The sequence below is a fragment of the Podarcis tiliguerta genome (genome assembly GCF_965153285.1).
Source record: "Podarcis tiliguerta genome assembly, chromosome: 14".
Taxonomy (NCBI): Eukaryota; Metazoa; Chordata; class Lepidosauria; order Squamata; family Lacertidae; genus Podarcis; species Podarcis tiliguerta.
This window is the reverse complement of record NC_139547.1, coordinates 33,268,363-33,281,938: the sequence shown is the minus strand read 5'-3', so window position 1 is coordinate 33,281,938 and position 13,576 is coordinate 33,268,363. Positions and strand designations below refer to the sequence as shown.

Here is a 13,576-nt window from a genome sequence, read left to right as displayed (position 1 = left end):
CTTTCTCTCTCTGTCTCTTAAAGGAGCTTTTTCAAATGTGTGCACGTCTCACAATGCAACAGCTAATTACCTTCCGAGTTGAGAGCTGTTTGCCTGAATCACAGGAATTCTCTAGTGATCTGTTTGCATTTTAGTTCAATAGTAGCTTGGGAAAGAAATGAATCTTTATTTAAAGGGAAATATGTGCTATCAATTTAGTTGCAACCTTCCCAACACCATTTTTTTTAAAAAATACACCCACATAAAAACAACAAGAAACGGCACAGAATATATTTTGGTGTAAAATTATTATATTTCCCACTAACTCTAAATGTTCCCTCACTTGGTACAGATTGTAGCCTAATTTGCCTTCCCCCCTCTCTTCTCTTATTCTTATTATTGTGTTTTTTAAGTTGGGTTCCCTCTGAATGTTTGAAAAGTTCTGCTTCTCGAAAGGAACCTTGAGAGGGAAGGGAAATGGAGGAGAATCCTGAAGAGTAATTTGCTGAGATTCAGCCTTTTTATGGAAGAATTAATAATTCAATGCATTTGTCAAATTCCATTTTGAATAACACCAGTATCTTTTGTTACATATTAGTAACATGTGGAAGGGAGGTGGGGAAAGAAATTTGACCTCAAGGACAAGTTTTGAGCATAAATGATTTAATTTGCAGATCACATCCGATTTTATTACATGAAGACTAACTAGATCTACTAATGAATAATTATTACTCCATAAAATAAAAGGGGGGGGGGGAGAGACAGTTTGCGACAGTTGAATACTAATTCCAATGAGGGACATTACTCTCTCTTAAGTAAAAAAGTAAACATTACATTCCCCCTAGTGACTAATGGTGTTTGTTCATGTAACCTGACAGAATAGCCTCTTGTAATAGATTGTCCTTCTGACACGTTTTATAATCTTAAATGAAATTATATATCTGTATCTGTATCTGTATCTGTATCTGTATCTGTATCTGTATCTGTATCTGTATCTATACACACACAAACAGAGAGAGAGATGTTTTCTTCCCAGGACAGGAGAGAAAGGGAGGGAAAGGATTGTGCCACACCGTGATCTTTATTCCACAAGATTCTGCTGTGGTTCCTAATCTAATTTTTCACAGCAGTTAATGATTTTACAAGCTTCTGTGAAATGCAGAAGGGGAGATAGGTGCGAAGTATATTATGGAAAATAAAAATAAAAAGATTTGGGAGATGTGTGTGCGCACACATATTATTTCCTAGATATATGGTATACGTATATTCATTTCACCTCACCCTGAGTGATTTTTATAAGGGGGCTCTAGAAATTTAAATATACTTTCAACATTACATGGTATCTAAACAAGCGGTTTTAAAATTAGAATTAATATTAAGAATAAGAAATGCTTCCCCCCTCGCTCCTGTGGCTTTCATACATCAGATTGTACTTCTGGTGCAATAGGACTCAGTATAAAATGTGAGTTCAAGCTTTCCTTTCAAGTCAGGCATGTAAAGTCCATCTGTGTGTGTGATGGGGGTGTATGTTTGTGTGTCCCTGTGTATGGTACATGTTTTGAAATGGATAGCCAGAGAGATAGGCACAGATCAAAGCCATGTGTATCTTCTAGAGTATTTTAACTTTCTTTTGTGCTTCTATACTTTTAATGCATGTTTTTCTAAATGCGCGCACAGACACACAGAGAGAGAGACTTTGTTTTCTCTCTGTTTGCCTGATTTCTTCGATGGGGGATTCCCTAACTGATTGTCAGGTGTGGGGCCTGAGGAAGGGAAAAAAGAAAAAAAAAAACCACTGGAGAGGAGGGGTGTCTGTGGTGAATCATAACAGCCTTTCTCGTCCCAGCTGGGCAGTGACATTAATTGCCCAAACCTCATGACTGTATATGATGCCTGTCTTTCTCCTTCTGCATCCTCTCCAGGGATTTTTAAAATGCAGTTATTTGAATTTTTGGTGAGTGGTACAGAGACCCTGCCCTGGTTAGGACCCATTTGACAAATGAGAGGAGCGGAGTAGCATCAGCCACACCAGAAGGAGTCTCTCTCTCTCTCTCTCTCTCTCTCTCTCTCTCTCTCTCTCTCTCCAAGGGAGCCAGGCTTTTAATGTGGAACAAACCCTTCCAACGGCGGTTGTCACTGAGGGGGAGTTTCAGTAGCTCAGCTTAGAAGCTGCCGGCTGCCTTCTCTCCTTTGCTTATTAAATCTCACCACCACCCCTTTTTTTTTCTCTCCTTCCCACACCTCTCTGTTTTTGTTTCGTTCGAGTGAGCTGGGGGGGGGGTGTTGTTTGGCAGCGTTGGGTGGGATTACCCTCCCAAACGAAAATTGTACCAAATGGCCTTGCCTTGACAATTGAACGTAGTGGGGCTTTAACACTGGGAGCTGGAGGTGAGGAGGCTGGCAAGGTTGCGTTGTTAAAAAGAAGAGGGGGGGGGGGAGAGAGAAAAAAAGAAACACCCTGAGAAGGGATGTTTTTGAGAGGTTGTGTGTCTTTTTGAGAGAGAAAAAACAAAAGCAAAACAAACCACACATCTGAGAGAAAGAGAGAGAGAGAGAGTGCTGGCAGTTGTGGTGTTGGGGGTGGCAGGTTTGGGGTGGGGGGGAGAGAAGAGAGAGAGAAATAAATAACCAAGCTTGCACCGGAGAGGCAGCAGCAACGTGCGTGTATGCAACCCCCTTCACTTGTCCTACGTCGGGTTCAGAGCAGCAACATGCAGCATCCTCTGACGGGGACGACCTGCGTTGCGCTGCCGAACGTCGGCATGTGTCCCCAGCTGTCCTGTGCCTTGACTTTTATGTATTTACAGCAGGTAAGTCGCAGCAACTTTTTTTTGTCTCTTCCAACTCTCTTTCCCCCACCCTTGCTTCTCTCTCTCTCCCCCCCCCCCCACCACTCTCACCCGGGTTTGGTCATTCCCTCTTCTTGTCACTGTATTGTCTGTAGCCCATGAAGTGGAAACAGCTTTCTGCCTGAATGGAATGTGTAATTGTCTCTTTCATGTGCCTGTGTGTGTTTGCCTGTGTACGAATGCATCCGAATAAGCAAAAGAAATTAATTCGTATGGGAAAGTCGCCTCTGCGCCTCCGTTTTCTTTAAGGGTACAGCTTCAATGCATGTGATCTCAAATATTCTGAAGTTTTGAGGATGGTCCCCCCCCCCCCCGCCTCTGTGGTTTTGGTTTTGTATTTGCTCTGGGAACAATATGCATGCAAGGTTTAGATAGATGACAGATGATAGATAGATAGATAGATAGATAGATAGATAGATAGATAGATAGATGGCAGATTTTAGCCACACAAAATTATGTTTATTATTATTATTATTATTTAAAATCCTTCTTCTCCCCCTCCCAGTTTTTGCTCCTGGGAATCAAATTTGTTTTTCAAAGTACAGTCCTGGTGCAAATTTGGTTTAAACTCACAATTTGCCATGTGAGTCCTTCATTGGAATTAGATGCCAGTGGAGGATAAATGGATTTGAAGTAGGGGGAAAGAGCAGTATAGATGGTAGAAGTTTGCCACATCAGTTGATGGGTCATTTGGAAATCTGTGATTTGCATCTTGATATTTATCAATGGGCATCGTATTGAGGGTTTACTATGGGGAGGGGGGGAGGGCATAGGCAGTTACCTCCACCTTAGAAATCAGTGGTTCCCCCATTATTATTATTTTTCAGCATCTTAATATTAGGGGTTCCCCCCAACTGGTGTTACAAATAAGTTTTGGCGTTTGTTGCCTTTTGTCCATGAAATTTCAGAAGGGAAAATAATTTAGGGCTGCATAGCAAGACGTCCGGGTCCACTTACTTAAAAGTAAATCCATTGAAATCAATTGGGGGGATATTTCTCCCAGGCAAATGTTCAAGCGTCAAAGTGTCAGCATCTCACAATGGCATGTCTGTGCTTAGAATTCTTATTATAAATGTACAGTTTTGTGGGTAATAAACTGAGCCTCCTACTACAGAGGGGATATGCACTGGGTGCAAAGGAGCAAGATTAAAATATATTGTCATGCAAATGTAATTGCATTTATTCTGTTGAGAGTGTCATCTGCCCCCCTCCCCCCCCTTTCTGCATTTACTATAACTCAGCTGAAGCGTACGGTACAGGAGCATTTATCTATTAACACTCAGCTGCTACGGCAGTTTAGATGTCACATACAGATGTGTGCAAAGCAATACGGAACTTTCTTTCCTTGTCTCTCTTTAGAGGGAAAAAACAGAGCAATGTTCTAATATATTCTTGATTTCTTGCAATCTATCTTCTTATTTTATTTTATTTTAATGAAATTGTTCAGAATCCAAGCATTGGTGCCTTTTAAGACGTGGGCAGTTGCTCGAAAGCCTCACATTTTAAAAGAAACCAAAGCTCTCTTCCGTATCCAGACACTCGGTGGGAATTGGCTCTGGGATTGACAAACAAATTATATATTAAAAGGTTCATGTGTACAGATTAAAATATAGTTGTTACGTGGGAGGGCTTTATCTGCATGCAATTTAAATTAGCAGTAAGCCTACCAAATCTTTCCTTTGTTTTTAAGTTAAAGTCTCAATGCTACTTCCGTGTGCCTTTTAAAAATTAGATGCCTGGGGAATCACCCTTAAAAGATCATTGTCTTTCTGCATAGCTGTACTATACCAGCAGAAGCAAGTTCTATTTTCTCCAGTTGTTTCTTGAACTTTTCAAGGCAACCATTTTAACATTAAGGAAGTAGCTTTTGAAAGGGCTTATGTGACTTAAGGTTAGAGGTCAATCTGGACACACAAGGAACTGATAAAAGATTACATAAATGCGAGGTTGGAGGATGAGGGGAGGGGGAAGAAGTGGGGGTCTAGGAATCATCTCTTTCCTCTATGTAGAATTGCAATAGCATTGTGCAATCTCAGCCTCTGTATAGAAGATACTTTCTGATTTAAGAAAATAGATGCTGCCACAATGATATGCTTGAAAGTGGTGGCTCTCACTCCGCCCTGGACAAAATTAGGAGAGTTGCCACCATCATGCACTTTGGAAAGTGTTGCATCTTGAAGGTTTTTCCTGAACCCTTCTGCGGATGCCTGTTCCGCTGCAGAGGTTCATGCTATTAACACTCTCTAGTCTCCCTCTCGTTCCCCTTGTAGAATTGGATTTCTACATTTAAGATACATGTGGTGGGGAGATTTAATAAAAAATACATTTCTAGGTCTGTTACTGTCACCCCGCCCTTTGAGTACAATTTGATCTGTAGAAGCTGCATAGAAAAAAACCTAGGATTTTGTTCAGATAATTTGTTTGTTTGTTTTGCAATACTACAGACATTTTTATTGCATTTAATGAAGTGTTGTCTTAACTGTCATTTTGTTTATCAGGTAATGATAAGTTATCTAGAATTTTACACCTGTCACATCTATGATTTGGTAGCCTTCTTTTTTAGGTGGGAGGGGGGATAAATTGCATAATACAAAACCCTGTCCTTTGGGGATGCATAATGCCAAACTAGATTCACAGCAGAAAATTTGGGTCCTACTACACCCTCCCCCCAGTTTTTATTGATATGCATTAAGTCTGAGTGGTAAACATAACATCACTAACTAGATGTCGCTAACATTCTTCTCTTGAAATACAGAGAATAGGTTGTTGTCCTCTTAACTTGTTCTTTTACTTGTGTGGTGATCTACTTTAACTAATGCTCAAGTCACAATTACTTCCTATCCCCCTACAATCGTTTGTTGCCCCAAACTGCTTCCATGTTATACACACACACACACACACACACACACACAAAATGCAGAAAATTGTTGAGTAGATATAACACAAATGTCTTGGTTTCAACTTTATAGCAATTAAGAAGCTGTTTTTAGTGTGGACCCCCCCTTAAATGCAAAAATTGTAGGGTGGGTCGTAGGGATGGGTTAATCTAACCGTTTCTGTTTCTCTCAGTTTTGCCTTTTTTTGATGTAACCTAAAGCCTTGTTCTCTACATTTGATGACAATGGTTAACAGTATTATTATTATGAAAGTCCTCATGAAAATTCTTCAACATTTTAGTGCAAATTTCTCTTAATATACAGATTTTTTGGCATACATTTTTGCCTAATACAATACATCTTTGCATGCTGTTTTCATTTATATATGCTCTTTGACACACAGTTTACCCCGGTACGTGCATTTTTTGTGCATATTACTTGGCTGGATAACTGCACTGCAAAATCTAGAGTAGTGCGAATTTTGGAGGATGGCTGCTTTTCGGTTCACATATTGTTTCAGAAACAGCGAACTAGGGAGGTTTGCCTTTAAATGTGGACTGAACTGATTTTCCCCTCCATTCCTAGGTGGAGTAATAGGTTATTTAGTTCATTTTGGAAAATATGTCTCTGTGTGCTACGCTTTACCATTGTAATTTATTACTTATTGAACTGAACCTGTGAGGTTTATAAGTTTTCTTTGCATTCACTGAAATACTTTTAAATGGTGTCAACAAAGCAGCCTTTTCCACACTAATGACAAGCTATGCTTTACAAATGCTGCTAAGAAATCCTTCAAAGCATGCAAATGTGTCCTTGTACAAAAGAGAACTTTAAATAGCACACGGCAGTTTATTATACAAATGCACTGGGAAGCTTGACTGATGAAATGGTTAAATTTGGAAGCCTGGCCTTTATGCCTTGTCTATATTATAGATGAACAGCAAGTCATGTGTTCATTAAAAGGCAGAAAGGGGGGAGTCAAAAGTTGGTGCTGGCATCCATCAAGAGGAGCTGTTCAAAACCCTTTAGATGTCTTGTCAACCATTTTACCAAGCCTAGTACCAAATTTGCAGCCAGATCCTACAAATGTTTACCTTCCAGCAACTCAATGCTAATTTCAAACGGGACTTGTTGCTGAATAAGCACACATAGGATTGCAGCTTTGGCCTTCAGCTTTAGGATCTGATTGGAGAATATCCCATGTTCTGTAAAAGTAGGTGTTGTGAAAATGGGTTAGAGATCAATCTTGGCCTATGAAGACGGTAACTAACATTTGTAAAACTCAGCGTAGAAGTATCTAGGCATCCCTTATCCCACCACCTCTCACCTCTGCAGCACATGAATAAAATCCAAATATGCCAGCTCCACAGAATTTGTTCTAATCAGGAGTGTGGAGCTTATGGCCTCCTGTACTACAACTCCCATCATCCTTGACTATTAGCCATTCTGGAAGGGGCTGGTGGGAATTGGAGGACAACAGAATCTGGAGGCCCCCAGATCCCCTCCCCACCCTGCCTTAAAATCAGACACTACTTTGACCAGTGGTGTTTGGAAGAAAGATTTTAGCAGCCCTAGATATCCTTTGAGGTGATTTTGACATCCTGTATTGATCTGACTTCAGAAAGCAAACAAACTAAACCAAATAATATAGTTAGGGCTTAGACTGTGATATTCTGAGTGTCCCCCACCCCACAAAGCTGTCTTGCAGCCAAACCCCTCATGAGAGGGGTTCATCTGAGCACAGCCAGGAAAACCTCCTATACCATGCAACAAACTATGCTGTTTGGCCACAGTCCCCCCCATATGGAGTTGCAAAGTCAACTGTTGCAATGCCATATGCAATGCTATCTCACAACACAGCCATGGTGTTGTCGATACCAAAAGATTGGTAAATTTTCTCTCACTTAATGATGATACATGTGGTTTGTTTTAAATAGTGAAGTGATTTGTACAAAGGGTAATTTCTCTTAAATGGAGCCATTTCTCATGCCGGACACCAGCCGATCGAAAGCAATTGAACTGAAACTTCAATATCAGCCTGCTTTGTCTTTAACTAGAAAGTAGTTTGCAGGGCAGAGAGTGGCTCAAGACAACAGTTTTCATCCTGGATAACTTTGTTTCTTTTTTAACTAGTTCAGTGAAATAACCCTGACAGCTAGCTAGCTTGTTGTTGTTGTTGTTGTTGTTGTTGCTGCTGCTGTTGAATGCACAATGTTATACAGACCTCTCATGTCATAGTGCAGCCTTCTCCAACCTGGTGGTCTCCAACTGTTCTTTCACTGCAACTCCCATGAGCCCCAGCCAGAAAGGCCATTAAGTGGGCACCAGACTGAGGAAGACTGCTCTACTCATTGCTAAAACAGCAGTGCTCATCTTAGGAACCTTCCTCAGTCAGACCCTTGGCCCATCTTGCTTCCTATTGTCTACATGACTAGCAGTGGCTCTCCAGGGTTTCTGGATGGAGACAACCACAGCTCCTGTCATCCCTGACCAAGCTAGGTAGGGCTGATGGGAGCTGTAGTTCAGCAACATCTGAATGGTCAAATATTCCCCGCTCCTGGTCTACACTGACTGGGAATAGCTGTCTAGGATTTCAGAGAGGGCTCTCTCTCAGCCCTACCAGGAGATGCTTGCATTGAAACCAGAACCTTCTACATGCAAAGCAAGTTCTCTAGCATTGACCTACAGCCCTTCCCCAGCTGTAAACCACACAATTCAAGTGATATCTAGACCAGCTGTTAGCTTGTTAGTTATCTGGGGGAAATACCCTTCTTTTGTTTATGTTGCTTAGTATACATGGCTGGCTATATTTAAATAATCAGCTTGAGAAAAGCATGATGTGTGTGTGTGTGTGTGTGTGTGTGTGTGTGTGTGTGTGTGTGTTGGAGAGGTGGGGGAGATTGTTGCACATCCCAATGGGGGAAATCTGTCTTGTTTGAGCCTATGAAACTGTTTTACACTGAGCAGTGGTGACTGCTGCCCATTAGAACTAGAGATATAAGAAAACAGCATTTTCTGTTCTGCATGCAGCCCTGTTTCCATTCCATTACAGTTTATCTTCTGTGGAAAACTGCATTATTCATCTCACTGTCTGCTGTAGCAAAGCTTTACTTAATTATGGTTTCCCCCTCCTATTCATTTTGATGCAAAGGCCATTCATTTCAATGCAAAGGAAATACAATGCATTTGAGGGGGGGGAGAAGAACCATAAACAATTATGTATCATTTGCAGAGGGGGAAAGCAACAACAGTGAATGCCAATTGCATTTGTCGGATTCATTTCCATTCTATGCAAATGAGCAACCTTTGGTCATTTCCACTCCCATTTCTGTCAGAATTCTCCAACATGCTTCATTGGGACTGGTGAGTTGGGAGGCAGGCAGACCCAAGTGTAGGTGGGATGAGAGCCAATGATAGCCAGAGCCACCACACCAGCATGAAATGGTGGCCATGGGTCCTGCTTTACAGGGGGACAGTCCTCTCTTTGAAGATCTGTCCAGTCCAAATCCAGTTAAAAGAACAAGAGCCCTAAGGAGGGAGACTGCAGGGACCTTGAAGTTACCCATGGGCAGTGAGTACTTGGACAACAGACTTTACTGAGTCAGTTTTGTCCACTACTCTGCCTGACAGTGGGTTTCCAAGATGGCAGGCTACCCAAATACATTTTAAAAGTAAAATGTCAGGGACCGGAATTGGTAGATTGCAGGCAAAATGTGTGTCATGGGTGCATCTCTGAACTGATATTTCACAAGCACCTTTTTCTTGGAATCAATAAGCCTGCAACATGTGGAACTGATTTTTACTATGCTAAGCCATTGTTCTTTGTACCTGCACCCAATAATTTCTCCTTTGACCACCAGCAGCTTGCAAAGGCCTCTGGCAGGGGCCTTTCCAAGCCTTAAGGGATTCTGGGATTTGAACCCAAGCCCTTTGACATGAAATGTGCAGCCACTGAGCTGGAGCCCTGCATTGGTTCTGTCAATGGTGGGTGAAGAGAGAGGTTGAAAGCTGATTCTGTTGCATAAATAATTTAAGGGGGTGGATTTATTAGTATTTGAATTCAGTCTGTCATTCTGACAAACAAGTTATAGCAGTAAGGACATAAGAAGAGTCCTGCTGGATCAGGCCAGTGGTCCATCTTGTCCAACACCCTCTTATCACATTGACCAACCTCATGCCCATGGGAAGCCTGCAAGCAGGACACGGGCAGAAGAGCACTCTCCCCTTCCATGATTTTCAGCAGCTGGTATTCAGAAGCATTATTGCCTCTGACCATGGAAGCAGAGCATAAACCATTATGGCTAGTAGCAATTAATAGTCTTATCCTCCATGAAATCCAACCAAATTGTGAAATTTAGGTAAAGGTAAAGGTAAAGGGACCCCTGACCATTAGGTCCAGTCGTGACCGACTCTGGGGTTGCAGTGCTCATCTTGCTTTATTGGCCGAGGGAGCCGGCGTACAGCTTCCGGGTCATGTGGCCAGCATGACTAAGCCGCTTCTGGTGAACCAGAGCAGCGCACGGAAACACCGTTTACCTTCCCGCCGCAGCGGTACCTATTTATCTACTTGCACTTTGATGTGCGCTCGAACTGCTAGGTTAGCAGGAGCAGGGACTGAGTAATGGGAGCTCACCCCATCGCAGGGATTCTGATCGGCAAGTCCTAGGTTCTGTGGTTTAACCCACCACGCCACCCGCGTCCCTTGAAATTTATGTAACTTCTCCCAAATGGAGTGTGAGACAGATAACATAGTGTTTGGACAGAATACAGCAGAACCAAAAAGTTGCTGCATGCAACAAATGACTACTAGGGTCCCTTCCAACTCTACAGTTCTAATATTCTTTGATGGGTCCTGCATTCCAGCTTCCCCTAGGCATCAGGCTGTCCATTCTTAGAAAAGGATACTGGACTAGATATGCCGAGCAAGGCTCTTTTTTTTTTTGTTTTTATTCCCTTGTTCATGGGTTTGGACCTTATGCCTGCTCTTCTTTATCTGCCCCTAAATAATGCAATGTTATTCAAAAGTTACTTTTTCACACAGCACACAGTTCAACTATGGAACTCACCCCTAGAGAAGGCAGTGATGGCCACCCACTTGGGTGAATTTAAAAGAGGGTTGGACAGCTTCATGGAGAAAACCAGTTGGGATTTACACGTAAAAAGCCTGGGTCAAGCGGAAAACTGCTCAGACCTGCCCCTTCTAGGCATGGGACAAGCAGAAGTGTGGACAAGCCCTTAATGAGTGATCTCCTGTTTCTTTTAATTAACAGGAACCAGGTTGCTTTATATTTGTAGATAAACCTTCGGGTCTTCCTCTGGAGTAAAATATAAAGTTGGGTGTTAACTATATATTATTAAATGTCTTCTGGAGTTCATTCTTGAACCATTTGAGCTCCCTCCCTTCCCTTCCCCACCCTCTCACTCTCCTATGAGCAGCCTAATGTGAAGTGGCTGTTTAAGAGATCAAGCGCTGTGTGTTTCTCACTCTGAATAATAGCTACCTAGGACATTTTGACTACAGCGATGTCAAACAGGGTCACTTCTCAGCCACAATAGCATGAAAACATTTTAGTGAAGTGTCTCCTTTCTTCTAAATGCCAGGATTGGAAAGGAGAGGAGAGCAGGTGGTAATAATAATGCTAAGAATATAATATCAGTTAAAGAAGTTTGCAACATGCTTTGGGAAATGAGAGGCAGGTTAGTGTATGAAAAAGAATTAGCAATTGCCCCCTTGCTTTAATTCAGCTCTTCAGCATCTTAAAAGCTTGGGGTTTTGGCTTCCTCCTCTTATTCTCCTCTTTGGTTTCCTGCAGGCGCCTGTTCTTCAATGGTATTTACAGAATAATGTGCCTTACTGGCAGTAGAAAAGATGTTGCCCTTTTGTGTGGCCATGGATGCTGAATGAGCTGCCGCCTTTCCGTTCTGTTTTGTTTTGTTTAAGGAGCCCTCTGAAGGAGTAGATTGTTTCATCTTAGTGGCCTAGTATTCTGAAAGAGGGAGTGATTTTAAATTGCATGATGAACTATTAGTGTGTCTAAATTGTTAAAAAAAAAGGGTAGTAGTGCTTCTGAATTGCAAGAAAAGGCCTATTTGGAGTTCCTTCTTGTTCGGGGCACTATTTGCATTTTGAATCAGATAACAGAAGGAAGCCAAAGCATCCAGAGGTGCTACAGCTAAAGACTTGTGTATATGTTCAGAGTCATAATGGTGTTAGTGGACATACAAAGGTGTCCTACTGCTGGTGGGCTATTGCTTCTTCCAGGTATTTGTGTGATTGATTTTCCTCCAGATTCAAATCAGAATTGTTAAGGCCAAAGGAAGAGCCCCGCTGAATCAAGCCAAAGGCTAACCTGTTTTTGTAGCAGTCGACCAGATTCCTCTGGAAAGCCCATAAGCAGGACCGGAGTGCCCAGTGCTCTCCTCACTTGTGATTCCCAGGAACTAGTATTTAGAGGTGCACTGCTTCAGATTGTGAAGGGGAAACATAGTCATCTTGATTTGCAGCCACTGATAGCCTTATAGTTCATAAATTTCTTTTAAAACCATTCATGTTGCTGGCAATCACTACCTCTTGTTTGAGCAAATTCCATAGTTAAACTATGTTATGTGAAAAAGTGCCTTTCTTCATCAGACCTGAATCTTCCAGTGTGTCCTGAATCACCCGCTTGATCTGACAAGTCCTTGCCATTTCTTCCCCATAAGGAAGGGCCATATCCCAGAGGTACAGCATCTGTTTTACATGCAGAGAGTACAAGGTTCAACCCCTAGCATCTTCAGCATAAATAATACTGAGCTAGTTGGACCAGCTTTCTTTTCTACTTATAAATTAAAATCAGGGTGGTCTGAGGACTAGATACAAACAAATCTGCTCCCATATGACAGGTCCTCCTCCCTGCAACAGGTCCAGGGGGCTCTTGTCACTTGGCTGCAGAGTTGAAGAGTTGCTGCCAGTCATTGCAGACAATGCCAAGCTGTAACCTAGAACTCATAGTGCACCCAGTAGAGGCCCTTTGCAGATGCCCATCCATACCAAGCTTTGAAATCATTCCAGTGCTGGCTAAGTGCCAGTGCTGTGATCCATGAAATCCCATCTTCAAGCTTCATCACTATCAGAACTTTTAATCTGCAATCCTAAAAACACTGTATATAAAGTCAGAGCTATTGAACAAGCAAGTGCAATCGTGATTCCCCCCAGCGCAGAAACACTGAGCCACACAAACAGTCGGTGGATCTGTTAAGTTCAGCTTCTCTCACCTTCTTATTTTTCTGCTTCTTGCGTTCAGTTCTCCACATTTCCACATCATTATGTGATTAAAAAATATATATTTTAGAAAGTCCCCATAGAAATTCATCAGCATTTCAGTGCAAAATCTTGAAAGTTTTGTATGCACCCCCCCCATATACTTATTTTCACATGGCAATTTTCTGCATTATAATGTTAATAATGTTATTTCCACTAGTTGTTGCCTTTCCCCTTGCACTTTCACCCTACCATATGCATTTTTGTACACATTACATGACTGGAAAACTGCACTACAAAATTCAGGGAAATGCAAATGACAAAGGATGGCCATGTTTTCAGTTACTATATTGTTTCAGGAAGTGCAAATTAAGGAGATTCATCTTTAAAGGTGTGGTGAACTGCATTTTACCATCCTTCCCTAATACACACACACACACACACACAGAGAGAGAGAGAGAGAGAGAGAGAGAGAGAGATTATAGCAACTACATTGGGGTAAACCAAGAGAATGTTGGAAAGTGGCTATTATACTTACAGGTAGATTTAAATATTTGTGGTGAGTGTGACATTCTGAAGTTTTCCTTCTTCCTCTAACTCATGTGCTAATCCTGTCTTTGGCTGTGTAGCTC

General features: G+C 41.9%; 1 protein-coding gene across 37 annotated transcripts in view; it reads left to right on the top strand.

Moving 5' to 3' along the window:
- Positions 1 to 13,576, top strand: part of RBFOX1 (RNA binding fox-1 homolog 1) — a 1,465,188-nt gene that overhangs the window by 1,116,268 nt on the left and 335,344 nt on the right. Inside the window, exon 1 of one of the 37 annotated variants that reach the window (XM_083414156.1) lies at positions 2,019 to 2,789. The exons of 33 other annotated variants lie outside the window; for them this stretch is intronic. In XM_083414156.1, the coding sequence (XP_083270282.1) occupies positions 2,646 to 2,789 (144 nt within the window). In that variant the 5' untranslated portion in view covers positions 2,019 to 2,645. Of the gene's footprint in view, positions 1 to 2,018; positions 2,790 to 13,576 lie in introns of those variants that run through there. 3 more of the 37 variants (XM_083414147.1, XM_083414144.1, XM_083414138.1) reach the window with 3 other exon arrangements.